The sequence below is a fragment of the Nicotiana sylvestris genome, chromosome 5 (genome assembly GCF_000393655.2).
Source record: "Nicotiana sylvestris chromosome 5, ASM39365v2, whole genome shotgun sequence".
NCBI classification, from domain to species: domain Eukaryota; kingdom Viridiplantae; phylum Streptophyta; class Magnoliopsida; order Solanales; family Solanaceae; genus Nicotiana; species Nicotiana sylvestris.
Window position 1 is genome coordinate 84,388,954 of NC_091061.1, and position 22,234 is coordinate 84,411,187.

Consider the following 22,234-nt stretch of genomic DNA (forward strand, 5'->3'; position numbering starts at 1 on the left):
GAGTTAGAGGTTCAGATCAACTAGAACTTTTCCACCAAGAAAGAGTAGCATCAGAATTCTAGTCAATCTCTATATACTAACTCTATAAATATCAATATTGTTCTCTTTTACAGGTAACACACATAAGCAGAAGTTAAACGTGAATTGAGAGCAAAAGAGTAAGACAATTTTGCAAGCAGTTTGTGTGTAATTCAAGTGTGCAAGCCTGGAGCTACATGAACCAGATAGAAGAACTAGTTCCAAGTGTCTGTCTTTTATTCTGGTTCAATTGTAGTAAGTGATTTTATATTGTATCTTTAAGCTTTATCTAGAGACAATTATAATAGGTACTTAGAGTTTTCAAGTTAGAGTTAACTTGAAGTTGTCGCAACAGTTAGAGGTTGTTTGCCACAACGGGATTAAAGTTAGTCCTAGGTTTACAAAAGAGTTTTTGTAAATGCAGTTTCTGGCTCAGTGATTTTAGTGGAGAGTTTGGGAAAATCCTACTGGAAAGTAGGTCGTGGTTTTTTCACCTTTGAACCAGGTGTTTTTCATGTAAAATACTTGTGTTCTTTACTTTCCACATTTACTATTTCTACAATAGTAGGTTAAAGAACACTTTGAGAACCAGGTCCTTCCATAATCAGTTTAAGCGACAAATTGGTCACCACACAAATCACCCCATCCCCCTCTTGTGTGTAATTGAAGTATAAAACATCAATTGGTATCAGAGCGGGTTATCCTTGAAGAGGCTAACACCTTAGGAACAAATCAAGAAGAGTGCACCATCTGGAAACTGGGAAGGGCAATCCACTACTAGGCCTCCACTCTTTAATGGCCGGTACTACTCCTGGTGGAAAAACAGGATGAGAGATCACATCAACGGAGAGGACTATGAGCTATGGGACATTGTCACTGATGGTCACCTGGCTACCATGAAGAAGAATGCTGAAGGAGTAGATGTGCCAAAAACAAGAGTTGACTGCAATGTTGAGGACTTGAGGAAGTGGGAAAAGAATGCTAAGGCCAAGAAATGGCTTGTGTGTGGACTTGGTCCATACGAGTACAGTAGAATTCAAAGTTGTATCACTACTAAGAAAATCTGGGACACTCTACAATTGGCTCACGAAGGAACTCCTCAAGTGAAGAGATCAAGAGGAACACTGTTGTATTCTCAATATGAGAATTTTACCATGAAGGAAGGAGAAACCATCCAAGAGATGTATATAAGGTTCACCACACTAAAAAATAAACTTAAGTCTCTTGGAAGGGTTATTCTTGAAGAAAACAAAGTTGAAAAAATCTTGACAAGGGTTTTGCCAGTCACTTGGCAAAGCAAAATCATTGCAATTCAGAAATCAAAGAACATTACCACTCTTAAGTTGGACGAGCTAATTGAAAATCTCACTGCCTATGAACTTAGAAGGCAAACCATGAAGATGGATGCACCCAAAAAGGAAAAGAGCCTGGCTCTCAGAATCACTGAAGGTGCTGATCTAGAAGAGGATGAAATGGCTATGATCACAAAGGACTTCAAGAAGTATCTTATGAGAGGAAAGGGTTCTTCAAGAGGTGCAAGCTACAACAAACCAAGGGTTCCTAAAAAACAGACCAATGAGGGTTGCTACAACTGTGGTAAGACTGATCACCACATCAAAAACTGTCCTTAGTGGAAAATTGAATGGAATAAGGAAAGGGTTGAACGAAAAAATAGGAAGAAGGAACAGGTTCATCCCAAGAAGAACAAAGGATCAACAAAGGCTATGGTTGCTGCATGGGGAGAAAGCTCAGATGAGGATTCAGAGGATGAAGATGGAGATGAACAAGCACTTATGGCCATTGGAGAATCTGATGAGGAATCTGAGGTCCAAGTGAAGGGGATCAGTCAAATATGGTACATGGATAGTGGCTGCTCAAAGCATATGACTGGAAGCAAGAACCAGTTACTTTCACTTGAGAACCTCAAAGGAGGTAATGTCTCCTTTGAAAATGTTAAGAAAGGTGAGATCATTGGGTTGAAAGGTATGTAAGACAGACTCACACTCCATTGAGAATGTTTACCTGATAGATGGCTTGAAATACAGCCTAATCAGTGTACCACAACTGTGTGACAAAGGTAACTTAATAGCATTCACCTCTACCAAATATTTTGTGATAAATCTTACTACTGACAAGATTATTTTGCAGGAAAAAAGAGTAAACAAATATACATTGTAGATCTGTCCACTCTTTCAGAAAATGATCTCACCTGCTTAAGTGTGTTGGACAATGATCTCCTCATTTGGCACAAGAGACTTGGACATGCAAGTCTAGGTCAACTCAACATATTAGTCTCCAAGGACCTGATGATAGGGGTGCCTAACATCAAGTTTAATGAAGACAAAGTTTGTGAGGCTTGTGCAAAGGGGAAGCAGGTAAGATCCTCTTTTAAATGCAAGAAACTTGTAAGCACGACCAGATCGATGGAACTGGTCTATCTCTGTAGTACAATAAGAATATTAAGCAGACGTGGTAAAAGATATGTGATGGTGCTTGTTGATGATTACTCTAGGTTTACTTGGACATTGTTTTTAACTTCTAAAGATGAAGAATTTGACATGTTTGCTTCTTTTGTAGAAAAACTCATAAACAACTAGGTAATCAACTTGAATTAGGTTTGATCATGGAACTGAATTTGAAAATGCTAAGTTTATTGAATTTTGTGATGTGCACGACATATATCATAATATTTCTGCCCTTAGGACTCCACAACAAAATGGATTAGTTGAAAGAAAGAATAGGACATTTGAAGATATGGCTAGGACTATGCTTATTTCTAGTAAACTGTCCCATAGCTTCTGGGCAAAAGCTGTAAATACTGCATGTTACATCATAAATAGGTACATGACTAGACCTCTTGTAGAAAAGACTCCCTATGAGTTACTTAAAGGGAGAAAATCAAATATATCCCATCTTAGGGCATTTGGATACAAGTGCTTTGTGGACAACAATGGAAAGGATTCCTTAGGTAAGTTTGATCGCAGAAGTGATGAGGGAGTATTCTTGGGATATTCTTCACATAGCAACGCCTATAAAGTGTACAACAAAAGAACTATGTGTGTAGAAGAAAGTGCATATGCGGTTTTTGATGAAACTAACATTCTTTCTGAGAGACAAGAATATGAAGATGAAGTTATTGGGCTGGTAAGAAGTTTGAATGAAACAACACAGGCTGAAGCTGCCCCAGAAGAAGGAACAGGTCCATCCATCTAGGGCAACCTAACAGGAGGAACTGAACAAAGAGGAACTAAATCTAATACCTCAATGGAACCTATCCTTGAGTCTGTTCCTCAGCAACAAAACATGGGAGAAACATCAAGCGGAAACCAGTTGTTTTTGAAACCTTACAAGTATCAAAGTTCTCATCCCATTGAGAACATATTTACTGATCCAACTTCTGGAATCAAAACTAGATCTTGATTAAAGAATATTTGTGCTTTTGATGTTTTTTAATCTCTTATTGAACCTAAAAATATTGTTGAGGCTTTGTAGGATGTAGACTGGGTAAATGCAATGCAAGATGAACTCAACTAGCTTGAAAAGAGTCAAGTTTGACATCTGGTTCCAAAACCCAAAGACAGATCAATAATTGGCACAAAATAGGTCTTCAAAAACAAACTTGATGAAGATGGAACTGTTACAAGGAACAAGACAAGATTGATGGTTCAAGGATATAGCCAAGAGGAGGGCATAGACTGTGACGAAACCTTTGCTCCAGTTGCAAGGTTGGAAGCAATAAGACTCCTCATAGCCTTTGCCGCATACATGAAACTTACTCTTCACCAGATGGACGTCAAAGAGTCCCTTCCTCAATGGGTACTTAAAGGAAGAAGTGTTTGTCAAGAAACCTCTAGGGTTTGAAAGCAAGGAGTATCCTGATCATGTGTACAGATTTGACAAGGCACTCTATGGACTCAAGAAGGCTCCTAGAGTATGGTATGAAAGACTATCAAAATTTCTGCTTGAACATGGCTACAAGAGAGGTAAAATTGATAACGCTCTATTCTTGAGGGAAAAAGGTAAAGATCTTCTAGTAATACAAATATATGTTGATGACATAATTTTTGGAGCAACTACTGAAAAATTAAGTAAGGAATTTGCCAAACTAATGGGGTGTGAATTTGAAATGAGTATGATGGGTGAGCTTAATTTCTTTTTAGGCTTACAAATTAAACAAAACTCAAATGGAACTATGATCCATCAACAGAAATATGTAAAAGAATTGCTTAAGAAGTTTAAAATAAAAGAATCAAAGGAAATCGATACTCCTATTGCAACAACCACAAAATTGGACATAGATGAACCTGGTTCATCTATTGATCAGAAGTTGTATAGGGGAATGATTGGTTCACTTTTGTATCTACTGCTAGTAGACCTAACATTATTTTTAGTGTATGGCTTTGTGCTCGATTTCAAGCAAATCCAAAAGAATCCCACTTGACTGCTGTCAAGAGAATATTGAGATACTTGAAAGGCATCACTGACCTTTGCCTTTGGTATCCAAAAGGTAGTAATTTTAACCTAGTGGGATATGCTGACGCTGACTATGCAGGTTTCCTTGTAGACAGGAAGAGCACCTCAGGTATGGCACACTTTCTTGGCTCATGTCTTGTGTCATGGGCTACTAAAAAGCAAAATTCAGTGGCCTTATCTACTCCTAAAGCTGAGTATGTTGCTGCTGCTTCATGTTGTGCTCAATTGTTGTGGATCAAACAATAATTAATGGGTTTGGGAATTGATGTTGGTTGCATCTCTATTTTTTGTGATAACACTAGTGCTATTAGTATGACAAAGAACCCGGTTCATCATAAGAGAACTAAGCACATAGATGTTAGACACCATTTGTTGAGGGACAACTATGAGAAATGCTTGATCACTGTAAAGTTTTGTGCTACTGATAAGCAGATTGCTGACACACTACTACAAAAAGGCCTTTTGCGGCAATTATTTAGCGGCAATAAAGCAACGGTCGCTAATAAATTCTTTAAGCTTAAATATTAGCAGCATATGACCATTAGCCAGTAAAAATATCCTTTTACCGGCAATAAAAAATAATAGCTACTAAAAATTACTAATTTAAATTAATCTTTTATTATTTTAACAATCCCTCCCGAAAAAGAGAATCTTTCCCTCCAATTTTTTTGGATACCTTCTATCGTTTCCCTCCCCAATTAGAAAATAATAGAACGACAAAACCTCACTCACTCCCCAGTTGAACGAAAAATAATAAAACATCGAATCCGAAATCGCTACTGAAAAATCCTAACTCGCTGCTGCGTCAACGGCAGCCCATTTTTTCCCCAGATAAATTCTGTTCTCTTCGATTTACAATCGATTTACAGTAGAATCGATTTATAGAAGAATCGATTTCTATCTTGAATCGACTTCGCTGCCGAAAAAACCTAACTCGCTACTGCGTCAACGGCAATGTGATTTACAGTGTGTCAACGGCAGTGTGATTTACAATGTGTCAACGGCAGTACGAGTGCGTCAACGGCAACCCATCTTTTTCCAGGTAAATTCTCCTCTTCGATTTACAATCGTTTTACAGTAGAATCGATTTACAGTAAACTAACTTCTCTTCTTCCAATCGATTTACAGTAGATTTTGTATTGATGTTGGTCGATTGATTTACAGTAAATCAGTTCCCAACTCGTTGTTGCGTCAACAGCCTGCCGTAGTGCCCGTCCATCTTCTACCCCTGTTAAATCAGCGTTTGCAATCGATTTACCGTAGATTTTGGATTGATTCTTGTCGATTCATTTGCAATAGATTCTGTGTACATTAATCTGGTAAAAGTCATGTTATTATTTGGATGTAGAAAATCCTGATTTAGGAAGTTTGTTTCGGCCGCTTATCTCTTATATCTAAATTTCTCTTATGTTATAAACCAATTTTTGGGAAAGAAACTCATATAGTTGCCGAGGTTAATGTTCTTTTACATGGGATTCGTGTTCTGTATGAAACAATGTATGTAGCATGGACAAAGATTTTCAGATCCTTTAATACGCATGGACGCCCTTTGTTACTTTAAGAATGACCTTCAAATGGTGTAAAACAGGCCCTCGGCTATTCATATATTAGATTGAACTTTGTTAAGTGCTTAGATAAAGAATATAAATATATAGAGTACCGCTGAGATATCTTTCTGATTGCAAAATCTATCTACTGCCAAGACTTATTCTTTTCCTTGTTAAAGGTCCATGTCATGGGTGTGAGGTTTGCTAGAGCAGCAGTTATGAATAATCTATAAATTAGTGTACTATTGAGTTAAAAGAAATAGCATTCTTGCAGTAATTTGTAAATGATTATTTACCAGATGATGTTAGAAAGGAGATATTGGACCTTGGATTTCCTGACGATGGGTATAATTATTTAACTCACTTGAGGGAAATAAAGAATACTGGTGGCGGCTCTGCTTATTATGAGAATCCTAAAGCTAAGCTTAATGAGCTTCCACATGATGTTAAGGTTCGTTAATTCTATTGAATTATTGTATAGACGCATTTGACCTATAAAATTAGGACGTTATATTTTTTATTTTTAAAGCTTCACTTTTACTTTTTCTGCCTCAATATGTTAGCTTTGGTTGAATATTTAGTCTAATTCATTAGTATATATAATTATGCAGAATTAGTATTGTGAGTAACATGGTCCGCGAGGATTCATATATCCGACCCCAACTTGTTTGAGACCGAGGCATAATTGTTGTAGTAGTATTGTTCTGTCTTATGTCATTGTACAGAGTTAGTAATAAAATGTCAGCTTTAATTGAATTAGTTTGATTTTTCCATCTGATTGGCACCTGGATATATAAAATCCTTTATACCATTCTGCTCTATTTGAGGTTCTATGAATATTTTACTCATCAAAATTGTACCTTTCTCGGCCTTTTGGCTCGGATCTGGGTAGTATTTGTTCTTACCAGTATACTCATCTAAAGGGAGAAAAGCGAAGAATGATTAATGAATTTTAAAGGCGTTAGCTTTGTGGCTTGTTATTTTAAGTTAACGAATTTTTGGTTTTGGCTAGGCATATGATGCTTCAAAAGTCAAGGTTGCGAAAGTGAATGACGATTACAACGAGAAATCTGTATACAATGTGGCAGCCAAGACAGTAGGGGTAAGAGTTCAGAAGGCATTGGATCCTGAAGTTGCCGCCTTGCTCGATGACAGTGATTTGTCACATTTTGGGTCCGATGTGGAGGATTTAGAATTAGAGGAAGATTTTATGATTAAGGCCAACCTACACGATGGAGCAGTTAATGTGGAACTTGATGACAATTTAAGCTTGCCAGAGAAATCGAACCTTGGTAAAGTAGGACGCAATGATACAGCTGGGCATGTACAGAGAAATGAGGCCAAGTTTACAACTTTTGAAGAGAAGCCAAGAGCACGCCGCCTTCTGGATGAACAGTTTGATCTGGTAAGCAGTTTGTTCTCCTTTTTTACCTGTACAAATACGCGAGGTTATTATTTTCCTAGCCTGATCACAACTTACAAGAGAGCAATTACTGCAAATAAAGCTAGCTAAAGAGACCATAATTATGTTATAAGAGAACCTCAGCCCGTGTAAATGTTCTAATTGGTATAATTTGTCTTTTCTCTGAAAATGTGGTCCTGGGCCTTCTGGAGTGTTGCTCATCTTGATATTCATTGGGTTACTTTCTACATACTACCTCGCACTAGCACAAGTATTGAGTAGCTTTTCCCACGATGTCTTAGTTGGATGGGAAGAATTTACCTAGTTATGGTGGGAGTCTGCAGGGAATTGTAGAATAGTGGAGGTGCGCTGGCTCGGCAATGCGAAAAGGAAAAGAAAAACGAATTTATCCAGTAAGGCGTTCGAATCTTGATTCTGAAGGTTGTCCTTTGACCGTTAGACCCACCCTATTAGGTGTAAAATTTCAGTATCTGCCTTAAGAGCATTTTCCCAAGACATTGTTTCTTTGAAAAGTTTTATTTCTCCTTTGTTCGTTTTGCTTGCTAATAGAGGCAATCTAAGCAACCTTTTGTCTCTTATCATGGTAATTACTTGTAGAAAGATTTATTATTATCCTTTTTCAGCATCAACTAATACAACTTCAGATACATACAAATGACATGTTTTCAGCTGAGATTGAGTTTATATTTACGTTTGTGTTTACACGTATTAGGTATTTCCACTAAAGCTCTTATCTTCTTCCCTCAGACTGTACTTCTAAGTTCTAATTAGTCCATCCTATTAAGATTTAGACTGTTACTATTTGAAACTTGAAATAGTATTTGGAAATAGTGCAGTTTATGTTTGCTTAACTCTATTGTTTTTCAGCAAGCTGTTAGACTCATTCCTTGACCATTTTTGTTCTGATGTCTGGTTTCATATCACAGTGTGTCTGTTCATTGGGCTAGAAAAAATCGTAATCGTTTAGTGATGTACTGAAAGAGAAAAATAAGAGAAAATAGTTTGTTTTACATCATTGAAGCCATAAGCATGTACTGATTTGTAGGTTTAGCTTTACATTTTATTTTCATTTCTAAGTTGCTTCTAGGTTTTAGCTTATTTGGTTAAGCTTATGGTGTGCATAGTAGTTTGGTCATTTTCTATTTTTGTAGTAATTTAGCAGAGTTTGCTTTATTAGGATTTATAGACGTTCCTTGTTTAAATTTGGAGTCTACTTGCTTTTAGGTAGGAGAATAAGAATAATAATATAGTCTGCTTGGCGTAGGCCTCCTTGTAAATTTAACAAAAGTCTTGAGGGTCCTTAAGTCTCTTGTATGTTTTTAATTCACTAGTGAGTTGATATTATGTCTGCCTATTTAAGATAATGTCTGCTTGTTCTCTGATATTGTTTAATTGTCTTATCACTGTCTTGCATCTCACCTTTTCAGCTTGAACTTCAAGAGTATAGCTACTTTTTCTGTTAAGGTTTGTCTATTGGGTTTTGAGAGCCAATTTTACCTTTTGTCAGCACCATAGCAGTGCAGATCAGGATTTATCTATCTAATCTCCATAGCAATATTAGACTAAAGACGTATTACTAAGAAATAGACCAAGTCACATACCGAGGGATCAATGGAGTGGTCTTGTCTCTTATTGGCTTTCTGATAAAGCTAAGGTATGAACCTTGAAAATTCTGCTAATCTTCTCAATTTCATAGCGTTTTTATTTTAGTTATGCTCAATTTTTATTTATGATTTATAAGATATAGTTTTAATATTTCAATGACAGATACGTATCCAAGCAAATAGAAACAATAGGGCCAAGCAAACGATGCCTCACACAGGAAGATCCAAAAGTATTGCTACTTTGATGAATGAGCAGGTAAACTTGTGAAAATTACAAACTATAATATTTTAAACCTTTTTTTGTCACTCATATCTGATACCATTTTTGTTGTATTAGGCTGTAAATGGGATTGAGCCTATGCGAGAAGAAATTTTCTTATTAACTCATAAAAAACGTAAGGATGGTAGGCCACTGGATGATGATTCTGTCAAGACAATCGTAAGATTTATTCTTTCTTTTATTTTGTTGGTTTGATGATTCCATCAAACAATGTGCATTTTTTCCTGCTCATGATTTCCAAAATTGATTTATTGTGTATTCTATGGATAGGAAATGATAAATGAAAGGATGAGCAATAGTGAGAGATCTACTGAGCAACCTCATCGTAGTGCTGCTCGGGAAGGAGATGTGTATTCTCAGGTGTTAGGAAATGAAAAAAGTGGGTATGTTCGTGGTTTAGGACTTGGTCCAACTCCTTCTGTTCTATGGGGTAGTAGGTCTTCCTTAGAAAATATCATTGCAAATGATTCTTCTAATGAGGTTATACAAAGGTTAGAACAAAAGATAATCGAGTTAAAGGAGAAACAAAATGAAGAAATGAATATGATGAAACAAAATCAGGAGATGATGCAATCAGAATTACTCCAAATGAGACAACTCATGCGCAAATATGCTCCTAATGCATCTATGCCTCAAAGTAGCAATGACACCTCAGGTGAACAGGTAACTCCATTTAATAAGCTTTAGACATTTTTAATAAAATTCTAATCATATAAAAGTGTTGTTATCTAACATGTTAATGTTTATTAGATCCCTGATGCTAATAGTGGACATGAACGAGTACCACAAACATCAAGGATGCCTAGTGTTGCTGAAAATTCTCAACCTTCTCATCCTACTGCTCATCTTTGTCCTTTCGTCGCTATTATTTGAGTTTTCCTCCTTCGATTTTTATTAGTTTTTTGTTGTATTTAGGCTTACCTTGGATGCTTCTTGCTTTTATATTTCCCTCAGTGTTATTGACGTCGCATTGGTTGTGAGAATTTTTAGAAGTACAAGACATACTAGCATGTGTTGAACATTTCGATTATAGCCTGCCTAGGAGTTTCCTTTCTTGTAAACAAGGAAAGAAAGTAGCAGACAACTTTAAATATATTAGCTATGTGCTATTTAAGTTTTTCTATTTTGATAGGTTTTTAGTTCTCTGTCCTACACTTTTGCGCATAGTTGGCCTTGCACTGTTTGCTCCAAAATTCGTGTGACCTCCAGTTGTAAATTGATGAAGTTTTTGCATGAAACCAAATCCATGCCACTGATACACACAGGGTTCTGAAACAGATGCATTTCTGTCCTTGGTTATTGCTGAATATTATCTGGCAGCGTGGTCTTTGAAATTGTCCAAAGTCATTTTCATTAAAGAAAAAAGGTGCATTGATGATAAGCAAAGCATTGAAACTCTGTTTAGAAGTTACTGATGAAAGTGAAGCAGTTCATTAAGCAGGAGAACATGAAGAAGTCCTTAATAGCTTCCAGAAACAAACAAGAAACTAACACTTTATACTACAGGAATTAAGGAACATCTTTAAGCAGCTACTGTGTGGATTTAATAGTTTTAGGAAAAGTTTATAAAACAATGTAAAAAGCTTAAACTATGAGCTCGGATACAAGGTAATGTTATAGAAGGGTACACATTGCTGTTAAGATAAGATAGTCTAAAAGACTGTAAAGATTAATCCAGAGTGATGATTGTCTTTCTTTATTTTTGGATAAAGAATCAAGAGTGATGATTAACTAACCAATGCTGTCAAAGGGAAATAATCAAATAGATCAGTAAATGTTTTCCAGACATTAGCATTGCCGTACCTGTCAAGAAAATAAAATGCTTTACATATCAGTATCAGCTGTATACAAGAGGAAGAGAATACACAAATGACCACACCATGTTCTTTCACTATGTAAATTAATGTTTTATTGTACTAATATAACCTATCTTTCTTCAGTAAGTAAAACAGTATTCTATAGCAGCTGATTCTAAATTGAAGGCTAAGAGACAAATTCTTTGATACCTATCATTGTTTCTGTTTTTCCTATAATCTAATAGCAGCATGTTGTTGTTTGAGTTCACACACTAACTCAAGATTATGTGGTTTGAGACAGCTTTATTTTAAGTATGTGTTTTCTGCAACATCAGAAAACCCCGTCTGGTGCCATTGGGGGTTGGGCTGCCTATGCAGCTGAACTAACAGTATGTTTGACATTAGAATTTGAGAAATTAAAAGGCGGTTCTTGGCATTTGTGCACATGGAGATGGACCCTATTACCTTCTTTTTATCTTGTACTACTACTACTACTTGATACTCTTTTTTGACTAAGTAGTAACTGTCTATTACTACTTGGGATGGAACAGTGTGGGAAGGATCTTTGTAGGGCTTCTAAACTCCGCGTTGACAAATTGAATTGTAATATAGAACAACTTGCTTGGCATCAGACTTGAATATAAATATAATACGCTCTGTGGTTTTCCTGAACTGTGTTTGCTTAGTCTTCTTGTTTTTGGAAGTGTTCACCAGTTTTTGCTCCTTGACAGAGTGAGTAGTAACACGAGACAATTATTTTTCCAGTTATTTAATAGCAAGTAATTTGCAGTTATTCCTTGATAGAGTGAGTAGTAACTTGACATATAGATTGTTGGAACATTTTTGTTCTTTCGATATTCTTTTGACACAATTATTTTATAATTTCAGGTCATACTGTCTTATGTTGGATAATTTAACGGGTGAAAGATTTCAAAATGATGAAAAGTTGCGGAAATCATTTGAAGACCATCGTTTGGATTAGCTATATAATGACATTAGCTATTTAGTCTAAACAATATATTTTTATGTTTTAAGTTAATGTGATATTAATGTTTTTGATTAGTACTTCCTTTTGTTTGTTAAGATTAATGAGATACATTATGTTTTTTTGAATTAATATTAATATATTTTATTATTTGAGTCATATTATGTACGAATGTAGTAGCTGTCATTAATTATGGCTAAACTATTTATAATTGATGTAAAACAAAATGCCGTTAAAGATATTGACTTTCAGCGGCAATTTAGTTAAACATATTAGCCATTAGAATGGAAGCTAAAAGGGCAAATTAAGATGTTTTCAGAAGGGATACTATGGCCATTTTAATTGCTACAAAATAATTGCCTTTAAAGATGTGAACTTTTAGTGGCAATTATTTTTAATTTAGCGGCTATAAAAAATAGAAGCTAAAGTAGTATAATTAGCCGTTTGGATTGGATTTAGTAGCCATTATAATTGCCACAAATGATTGCTTTAGCGGCAATTATTTTGAATGTAGCGGCTATAATAATGGACGCTAAAGAAGTATAAGTAACCGTTTTGGATTGGATTTAGTAGCCATTATAATTGCCGCAAATAATTGCCGTTTAAGATAATAACTTTTAGCGGCAATAAAATGTACCGTTTACCAGTTTTTGCGAGAATAGCCGCTAAAGGTTTTGCCGACCCCAGTTTCAGCGGCAAAAGGCTAATGGCTGGTAAAAGATATATCGGCTATTATTATTGCCGCTAAAGCCATTTTGTATTGCCGCTAAAGGTCTTATTTGTAGTAGTGACATCTTTACAAAAGCACTGAGTAGAGGGAACTTTGAAAGGAACAAATTAGAATTAGGGATGATTAAGATCACCTAATGGAACCAGTTCAAAATGCACAATGAAAAAAGTTATATATATTGTTTAGAAAATCTGGAACTTGTGTAAATAACTAGATTAATCTATGCTCAGTCTCATACTGTAAATTATATACTCCTGTGCCATATGTTAATATGACTCACTGATCTCTAACAAAATTTTCTCTATTTTGGCAAATTGAGATATGATCAAGAGGATTCTCAGTGAAGAACCTGGTTCATCAGTACTGGTTCATCTGAATAATGAGGTATGTTTTCTACACTTTGCAAAATTTAAAATACTAATATTTAATTCATGAGCAGAGTCCTACCTACGTCCAAAAACTTCAAAAGCCTATCCTTTTAAGTTGGAACCAGTTCCGTTTTCAACAAGAATCCTCACCGTGTTAAAATGCCTAGATTCTAGGGAAGCCTAACCGCCTATTCAAATTGAAATTTCAGGGTGATTAGACTTCTATTTCACTATTAAAAGCTGTTGTTATGTATTAATTACCCTTCTCCTTTAAATTCATCATCACCACCACTGCCACTCTCCCATAAATTCTAAAAACCGTCAAACTTTTCTGTCTTCTCTTCTCTTTTCTTCCAAAATTCAAACCACCCATTTTTCACAGAATTTAGAGAGAATGACTAACCCCCAAGATAACCCCGGTACACCTCCTCCACCTACCCCCTCCGATTCCTCCACTACTCCTCAACCCAGAACTACCCCTCAACCTAGGAGAAGGTGAGTCAAGATGCTTGCTCGAAAAACGGTGGCTACAGTTGCTCGTTCAAGGAAATTAAATGCACAGTTAAAAGCTAGCAAGCCCAATATTCCCAAAATTCTGATGATTCATTCAAGTCTTCGAGTGAGGGGGAAGGAACTGGGTCTTCCGATTCTGAGCAGGTAACATCTATGCAAAATCCCTCTACTGAGGTAATCTCTGATTTGGCTGAAAATTTGGAAAATCGATTGTTTTGGTTGGGTCTGTTGTGGATGTGGAAACGATTGAGTCAAGAAGGAGATGAGGTAAAAATAAAAGAGAAAAAGAAAAGGAGAGTGAGGATGTGCGTAGTGATGAAAGGGAAAAAAGGAAAGAAGTGGCTGATTTTTCGCCCACCTTTGAAACTGTTAAAATGGCTATCTGTGGAACTGAACCAGAAATGGTGGTAGAAAGTAGCAAGAAAACAAGGGGAAGTAGATCATGGGAAGCTGCTGAAGGACTAGTTAATCTTGGCAAGCATACAGATGAACCTGGTTCATCTGTTGAAGAAATACTAGCAGATCTTCTGAAAAAGGTAGGTGATAGTTATAATCCCAAGAAAAAGAGAACTCCAAAAACAAAGACCCCTCGAACAGCAAGAGCCAACAAGAAAAGGAAGGTTGCTCCTTCTGAAACTACTAAAACTCATCTACCAAAAGGAAGGGCCACAAGGAGCAAGCTGAAGCCGTGACGACTCGGCCAGTCGTCTCATGAGTTACCGCTCCGTTTCCCCTATTTCTGCTTTATTATGTGTTACACCTTGTGTATTCAGCGTTATCATGTTGTAAATGGGCTAATTCGATAGGAAGATAATTTCTATGAGATATTTAAATGATGTGATAGTTATACGTTAAGATTGGAAGTCATTTGAGTTGTGATTAAAAATTCGACAAAGATCGCCGCAAGTTACGGGTTTAAATTTCACTGGAATTTGGATAAACTTTTAATGAGATTTTCTCTCAATATACTGGGAGTTATGGTGTGTTATACCTACCGAATCGAAGGTCTATGAGTCTAGTTTCCAACGAAACAAACCGTTCATTAATACGACTTCAGAGTAGACAGATATTAATATTTTCGTACAGGGGTGCACACTGTTACGGGAACAGTGTGCCTAGTCGGGTTTAGTCAAAATTTCTTTATTTAAGTCAATTTTTAAAACAGAACCCCTGCGTTTTATCCTCTCCAAAACAGAACCAAAAACCTAGGGATTTCCTCTCAAACTTCTCCCATCCATCTAGCCAAGCATAACAACAATTTAGTCATCTTCAAGATGGAGAACACCATGGTAACTTCGGAATCGTGAATTCTTCGGTGTTTCACTTTTCATAGCAAGACTCCGCCTTGAAGTAATTTTGAATTTTGAGTAATTCTGGTCACATAAGGTATGATTTAACTTCCTCTTTGATCTTTGTAAACTTCTACCATAAGAATTCCTAAGAAATGGTTGAAACCTCTATAGAAATGTTCTTGATTATTTTAAGAAACCTCTCTTAATATGGCTTGATTGTTGGGGTTGTTCTATATGGTTTTATTGTGTTGTTTGGATCTGTGAAGACATGGATGGAATTCTGTTGATGAGGAGATGTAGTAAAGTAAAATTTGGTGGTGTGTTGGGGGGAAATTAATCTACAAAAGAGTCTACAAATTCATGGCCACAAGTTGTTCGCGTAAATGTCTAAATGAAGAATTATATAAGCTATGAGCTTGAATTTGATTTTGAATGGTTCGTATTATGTAGGAAATCATTCCTAAGGCTTTCGAGGTCTCAGAAATAGTATATAACTCCATCGACAAGGTATGTAGGGCTTTCGCTATACTTTTCGGCATGACTAGAATTCGAATAAACGTTTATCGAATTGTCTCGTCGGATTCGAGTTATTTCACCTTCAACTGATAAATATGCTTAGACCTGATCCTTTCTCATAGATTGCTTACTCTAGAGGATATCTATGAATTCTCAGATTTTCCTTGTTCCTTGCTTAAAAAGAACTAGAGCCTTTTTACTCGTTCTCCTTTCGACGTTCATATAAATCATGAATAAGTAACACTTACTTCAAAGGTATTCATAATGAATAACTCTCATGTTCTTAGTACTTGTTGGCTCGTAGTAAAAAAAAATTAAATATTTTATCAACAACCATGATAGTCAAGGAATAATGATGGTAGGCCACTTTGAATCTTCTTAGAATACGTCTTTTAAGGTTGGTTTCGCATTGCACCTATATAATTCATGATTTAGTATATGTATGTATTTATTTCATTACCGAGCCGCACTATAGATGGTTGGGTATGACACATATTGTGTAACCACTGATCAGTTGGGATTACCGAGCTTCACGTGGCCGGGTACGATTCTACCGAGCCTTTATTATGGCCGGGTATGTTATGGATATTATAGCCCCACAGAGGGATTTATTATTATATAATGTGATATATTATAAGTAGCGATAGTGAACGACGGTGTCACGAGCATACATTTATATCCATGTTGAATTTTAGTTTCCTACCGAGGCTAGTTTCAGAATTTAAATTATCTCTATGTCTCTTCTCTTGTTAATTACATTTTTCATGTTACACTTGTCGCCCTACATATTCAGTACATATTTCGTACTGACGCATTTTTATGCGCTGTGTTCATGCCCACAGGTTCGAATAGACAGAGTGGTGTGCCTCCTCAGTAGGACCCCCAGGATCAGCGTTGGGTTTCGCACTCCACTTCTTCGGAGTTGCTGACTTTGAGTCCATAGGTACTATTACAGATGTATATGTGTGGTTTTGGGCATGTCGGGGGCTTTGTCCCGCCCTGTTGAGATTGTCTTACACTCTTAGAGGCTTGCAGACTAGCGGTCATTGTATATATATATTATTCGTATGGCCCTATCGTCCTCCTGGATAGTTGTTATACTGTTATTGTAGCCTTGTTGGCCTCTTCTGCCTGCAAGTTATTATATTTCAGATCATATCTCATGGTTGGTTCGCTCGAGCCTTCGGGCATCGGGTGCCAGCCATACCTCCCAAGGTTGGGGTGTGACAAACTTGGTATTAGAGCAGGTCAATCCTAGGGAGTCTGCAAGCCGTGTCTAGTAGAGTCTTGTTTATGGTGTGTTGTGCACCACACTTATAAACATGAGGCTATTAGGCATTTAGGATTATTACTTTCTTCTTGATCTAGATCGTGCAATAGAGCCTAATCATAAGTGTTCATTCCTAATTCTCTTTTTGTTTACCTTCTCAGTGATGCCTAATACTACGAGACGACAAGTGGCTATGAAATTTATTCAAAGGTTGGATGAGGAGGCGGGAGAGGGCATAAGTCAGGTGCCACCTGCTAATGTAGATCAACATGAGCCACAGAATGAGGCTGATTCTCAGGCTTCCGGGGCAGTACCCCCACCACCCCCGAAAGGGCGTAGAGGAGCTAACATACCTCCAGTCCCTCTCCTAGTTGTTCCTGATCAGGACCTAGACATGCGGAGTGCTGTACAATTGCTGACTCGAATAGTGGCCTCCCAGGCCCAACACCATACCCTCGGTATTGCTGATAGGTCCGTGAGTGCGAGAGTTCGGGACTTTATCAACTTGGATCCTCTAGTATTTATAGGGGTTGATCCTAATGCTGACCCACAGGATTTTCTGGATCTTATGCAACGGACCTTACAAATTATACATGCCACGGATATTGAGTCAGTGGAATTTACTTCTTATAGACTACGTGATGTTGCTGTGACATGGTATGAGACTTGGAAGCAGACTTGGGGGCCTAATGTGCCACTAGTGACTTGGAAGGAGTTCTCTGAGGCATTTTTACAGCAATATTTGCCAATCGAGCTTCGAAGAGCCCGACGAGATAGGTTCTTACACTTAGAACAAGATAATATGAGCGTTCGGGAATATAGCATGTAGTTCAACTCTTTGGCTAGGTATGCTCCTACGATTGTTGCTGATATGAGTGATCGAGTACATCAGTTTGTTAGTGGTTTGGGGGCACATTTGATAAATGAGTGCACTACAGCTTCTCTAAACCAAGGAATGGATATTTCCCGTATTCAAGCATATGCACAGGGTCTAGAGGATCGCAAGAGGCAACAACGAGCCAATCGAGAGCATGATAGAGGTCAACAGAAGAGGGTGCGGTTCGCAGGTAACACATGAGAGTTTCGAGGTGGATTTAGGCCACAGTTTCCCCGGTGTCAATCTTATCCGGTAGCCAGTGCGCCGCCACAGTTTCAGGAACAGCGACATGATCGGACCACTTATTCTGGTCCAGGTCAGAGTTCACGTACCCCAGGTCCACAGTTTAGAGGTGAGTTCAGTCAGATGAGGCCTCAGTTTCCTAGATGTGATCGATGTGACCGAAATCATTTTGGACCATGTCGCCAGGGTTTTGATGCATGTTATGCATGTGGACAGCAAGGTCATATTATGAGACATTGTCCGATGACAAGTGGAGTGGGTATGACTCAGCCGGCGACATCTGCATGGGCATCTTCTTCTTCTTCGGTACGTCGTCCTAGGCAGAGTATGCAGACATCAGCTGGCAGGGGTAGGGGAAGATTTGGCATTTCTAGTTCAGGAGGTCAGAAGAATCGCATATATGCTTTATCGAGTCGTTAGGATTTAGGTCATCTCCGGACGTGGTTACAGGTATACTATCCGGTTTTTCTATCGATATGTATGCCTTGATAGATCCTGGTTCTACATTGTCGTATATCTCCCCCTTTGTTGCTAGTAAATGGGATAGAGAGCCTGAATTGTTGCATAAGTCATTTGAGGTATCTACGCCAATGGGTGAGTCTGTTGTAGTTAGACGGGTATATCGAAGTTGTGACGTGAAGATTCATGACCGCCATACGTTAGCTGATTTGCATGAGCTAGAAATGGTTGATTTTGATATCATTATGGGTATGGATTGGTTGGTTTCTTGTTATGCCAATGTAGATTGCTGGACAAGGATTGTTCGTTTTAATTTTCCAAGTGAGCCTATTATTGAATGGAAAGGTGATGCTGTAGGGCCTAAGGGAAAGTTTATTTCTTACCTTAAAGCTCGAAAGATTAATTTGAAAGGGTACATCTATCATTTGGTACGAGTGCATGATATGGAGGTGAAATCTCCAACTCTTCAATCGGTTCCCGTCGTGAATGAATTTCCTAATGTATTTCCTGATGAACTTCCTGGTCTTCCTCCAGAAAGAGAAATCGACTTGCTATTGATATGCTTCCAGATACTCAACCAATATCTATTCCTCCATACAGAATGGCTCCTGCTGAGTTAAAAGAATTGAAAGCCCAGTTGAGGGATCTTCTAAATAAGGGCTTTATCTGGCCCAGCACATCTCCCTGGGGTGCACCAGTGTTGTTTGTTCGTAAGAAGGATGGTTCGTTAAGAATATGTATTGACTATCGCCAGCTCAACAAAGTGACTATCAAGAACAAGTACCCTTTACCCAGAATTGATGATTTGTTTGATCAGTTGCAAGGTGACAAATATTTCTCAAAGATTGACCTTCGACCCGGCTATTACCAATTGCTAGTTAAGGAGAGAGATATTCCGAAAACGGCTTTCCGGACCCATTATGAATTTCTTGTGATGTCTTTTGGTTTTACTAATGCGCCAACAGCTTTCATGGATTTAATAAATCGGGTTTTCAAGCCATTTTTAGATATATTTGTAATTGTTTTCATTAATGATATTCTGGTATATTCTCGATCAGAAGCAGAACATGAGGATCATTTGCGTGTGGTGTTGTAGACTTTGAAAAATCAGAAATTATATGCTAAATTCTCCAAATGTGAATTTTGGTTGAATTCAGTGGCTTTCCTTGGACATATCGTTTCCGATGAAGGTATTAAGGTAGATGGTCAGAAAATTGAAGCAGTACAAAACTGGCCCAGACCCACAACTCCTACAGAAGTTCGTAGTTTCTTGGGCTTAGCTGGTTATTATCGGAGATTTGTTGAGAACTTCTCTTCTATTGCTGCTCCCATGACAAAATTGACACACAAAGCCATTAAGTTCCAATGGTCTGATGCATGTGAAAGGAGCTTTCATGAGTTGAAGATATTGCTTAACATCAGCACATGTTATTGCACTTCTTGAAGGATCTGAAGGTTATGTGGTATATTGTGATGCATCCAGGGTTGGATTGGGATGTGTTCTAATGTAGCATGGAAAAGTTATTGTATATGCTTTGAGGCAGTTGCAGAAGCACGAACACAATTATCCGACTCATGATATTGAGTTAGCAGCCGTTATATTTGCCTTGAAAATATGGTGTCATTATCTTTATGGTGTTCATGTGGATATCTATACAGATCACAAAAGTTTACAATATATATTTAAGTAGAAAGACTTGAACTTGAGACAAAGGAGATGACTTGAATTGCTGAAGGACTATGATGTGGATATTTTGTACCATCCGGGCAAAGCGAATGTGGTAGCTGATGCGTTGAGTCGCAAATCCATGGGCATCTTGAAGCATGTAGAAGTTGGGAAATTAGAAATGACTAAGGAGATATATCGATTGGCTAACCTGAGTGTGCGGCTACATGATACAGGTGACCAGGGTGTAGTAGTCCAAAATATTGCGGGGTCATCACTGGTAGCTGAGGTAGAAATGCGTCAATTTGAGGATCCAGAGCTAGTCAAGATTAAAGAGAGCATCCCTTTTCAGAAGAAGCAGTTGTTCGAGCAATCTGATAATGGAATTCTAAAATATAAAGGCCGATGGTGTGTACCTAATGTTGGGGAGCTTCGCAAGCAAATTATGACAGAGATGCACCAGTCTTGGTACTCAGTTCATCCTGGTTCAACCAAAATGTATCATGATCTTCGTCAGCTATACTGGTGGAACGACATGAAGAAAGATATAGCCACATTGGTGGCTCAGTGTCCCAACTGCCAGCAGGTTAAAGCTGAACACCAGAAACTTGGAGGGCTACTTCAAAATATTGAGATTCCAGCTTGGAAATGGGAATCGATTAATATGGATTTCATTACAGGATTGCCCAATTCTCGTCGTAAGTTCAATTCTATTTGGGTCATTATGGATAGGCTACGAAATCAGCTCACTTTCTCCCGGTTAGGACCACCTATTCAGCTGAAGACTATGCGAGCCTGTATATCAAGGAAATATTTCGGCTACATGGAGTTCCGTTTTCTATTATATCTGACAGAGGTGCCCAATTTACAGCTAATTTCTGGAGGTCTTTTCAAGAAGGTTTGGGTACTCTTGTTAACCTTAGTACATCATTTCATCCGCAGACCGACGGACAAGCCGAACGCACTATTCAGACACTCAAAGATATGTTGCGAGCTTGTGTCTTAGACTTCAAGGGAAGTTGTGAAGATCATTTACCGCTTATTGAGTTTGCCTACAATAACAGTTATCACGCCGGTATTCAGATGGCACCTTATGAGGCACTATATGGGAGGAAATGCAGATCTCCTATTGGATGGTTCGATGTTGGCGAGACAAAGTTGCTAGGACCTGAATTGGTACAACAAGCTGTAGAAAAGGTAAAGTTGATCCAGGAAAGGTTGCGTACAACTCAAAGTCGACAGAAATCATATTCAGATAACCGACGTCGAGACTTGGAATTTGCTGTGGGAGACTGGGTATTCTTGAAAGTGTCGCCTATGAAGGGTGTAATGAGATTTGGTAAGAAAGGAAAACTCAGCCCTAGATATGTTGGGCCATATCAGATTGTTCAGAGAATTGGGCGAGTAGCCTACAAACTTGACCTGCCACCAGAATTAGAAGCAATCCATCCGGTATTTCACATTTCCATGCTTCGGAAATTCTTAGGTGATCCTTCTTGCATCAGCCCTATCGAGGATATTGAAGTTTCCGAGAACTTGTCATATGAAGAAATACCTGTTGCCATTCTTGACCGTCAAATCCGTAAGCTACGGACTAAAGAGGTAGCCTCAGTAAAAGTACTTTGGAGGAGCAATAATGTAGAGGAAATGACATGGGAGGCCGAGGAGGACATGAAGTCCAGATACCCTCATTTATTTGAGTCTTCAGGTGATATGCTTGAGACAAATATGGCAGGTGTTGCACAGATATCAACCAGTGACAACTGAGGTAATTAAGTTACGGCTAACCTTCTTATTATCATTATTGTATAAGTAAATGGTCGTGTGAGGCCAAGTTGATGTTATTATGATGGTGTGTAGCCCTATGTGACCTTAAATATGTATGTTTGGGCTGATGACAGGTTTTGGATAGTCCTATTTATAGGGGAAACTCTGGCAAAATTTTTTTTCTAAAAAAAATTCAGAAGTTAGGTTAACCGTTAACATTCGAGGACGAATGTTCTTAAGGAGGTGAGAATGTTACACCTTGTGTATTCGGTGTTATCATGTTGTAAATGGGCTAATTCGATAGGAAGATAATTTCTATGAGATATTTAAATGATGTGATAGTTATACGTTAAGATTGGAAGTCATTTGAGTTGTGATTAAAATTCGACAAAGATCGCCGCAAGTTA

General features: G+C 37.8%; 2 protein-coding genes across 5 annotated transcripts; both read left to right on the forward strand.

Annotated features, from left to right (window-relative positions):
- The first annotated feature begins 5,172 nt into the window (after positions 1–5,172).
- LOC138891245 (uncharacterized) lies at positions 5,173–12,273 on the forward strand. 4 transcript variants are annotated; one of them, XM_070174504.1, is made up of 8 exons: positions 5,173–5,533; positions 6,338–6,489; positions 7,051–7,443; positions 8,969–9,115; positions 9,229–9,321; positions 9,403–9,504; positions 9,616–10,008; positions 10,096–11,813. In XM_070174504.1, exons 5-8 carry the CDS (start codon positions 9,271–9,273, stop codon positions 10,216–10,218), a joined length of 669 nt encoding a protein of 222 aa, XP_070030605.1. In that variant the 5' UTR covers positions 5,173–5,533; positions 6,338–6,489; positions 7,051–7,443; positions 8,969–9,115; positions 9,229–9,270; the 3' UTR covers positions 10,219–11,813. The 4 variants fall into 4 exon arrangements, with proteins under 4 accessions (XP_070030605.1, XP_070030606.1, XP_070030604.1 ...); XM_070174505.1 differs by lacking the exons at positions 6,338–6,489; positions 10,096–11,813 and adding an exon at positions 12,030–12,273; XM_070174503.1 differs by lacking the exon at positions 6,338–6,489 and having other exon boundaries at positions 8,889–9,115.
- A 4,705-nt stretch (positions 12,274–16,978) lies between these two features.
- LOC104249233 (uncharacterized) lies at positions 16,979–19,838 on the forward strand. The gene is made up of 6 exons (XM_070146487.1): positions 16,979–17,592; positions 17,662–17,882; positions 17,949–18,317; positions 18,428–18,806; positions 18,929–19,436; positions 19,491–19,838. The coding sequence occupies exons 1-6, from the start codon at positions 16,979–16,981 to the stop codon at positions 19,836–19,838; spliced, it is 2,439 nt and encodes an 812-aa protein (XP_070002588.1).
- The last annotated feature ends 2,396 nt before the right edge of the window (positions 19,839–22,234 follow it).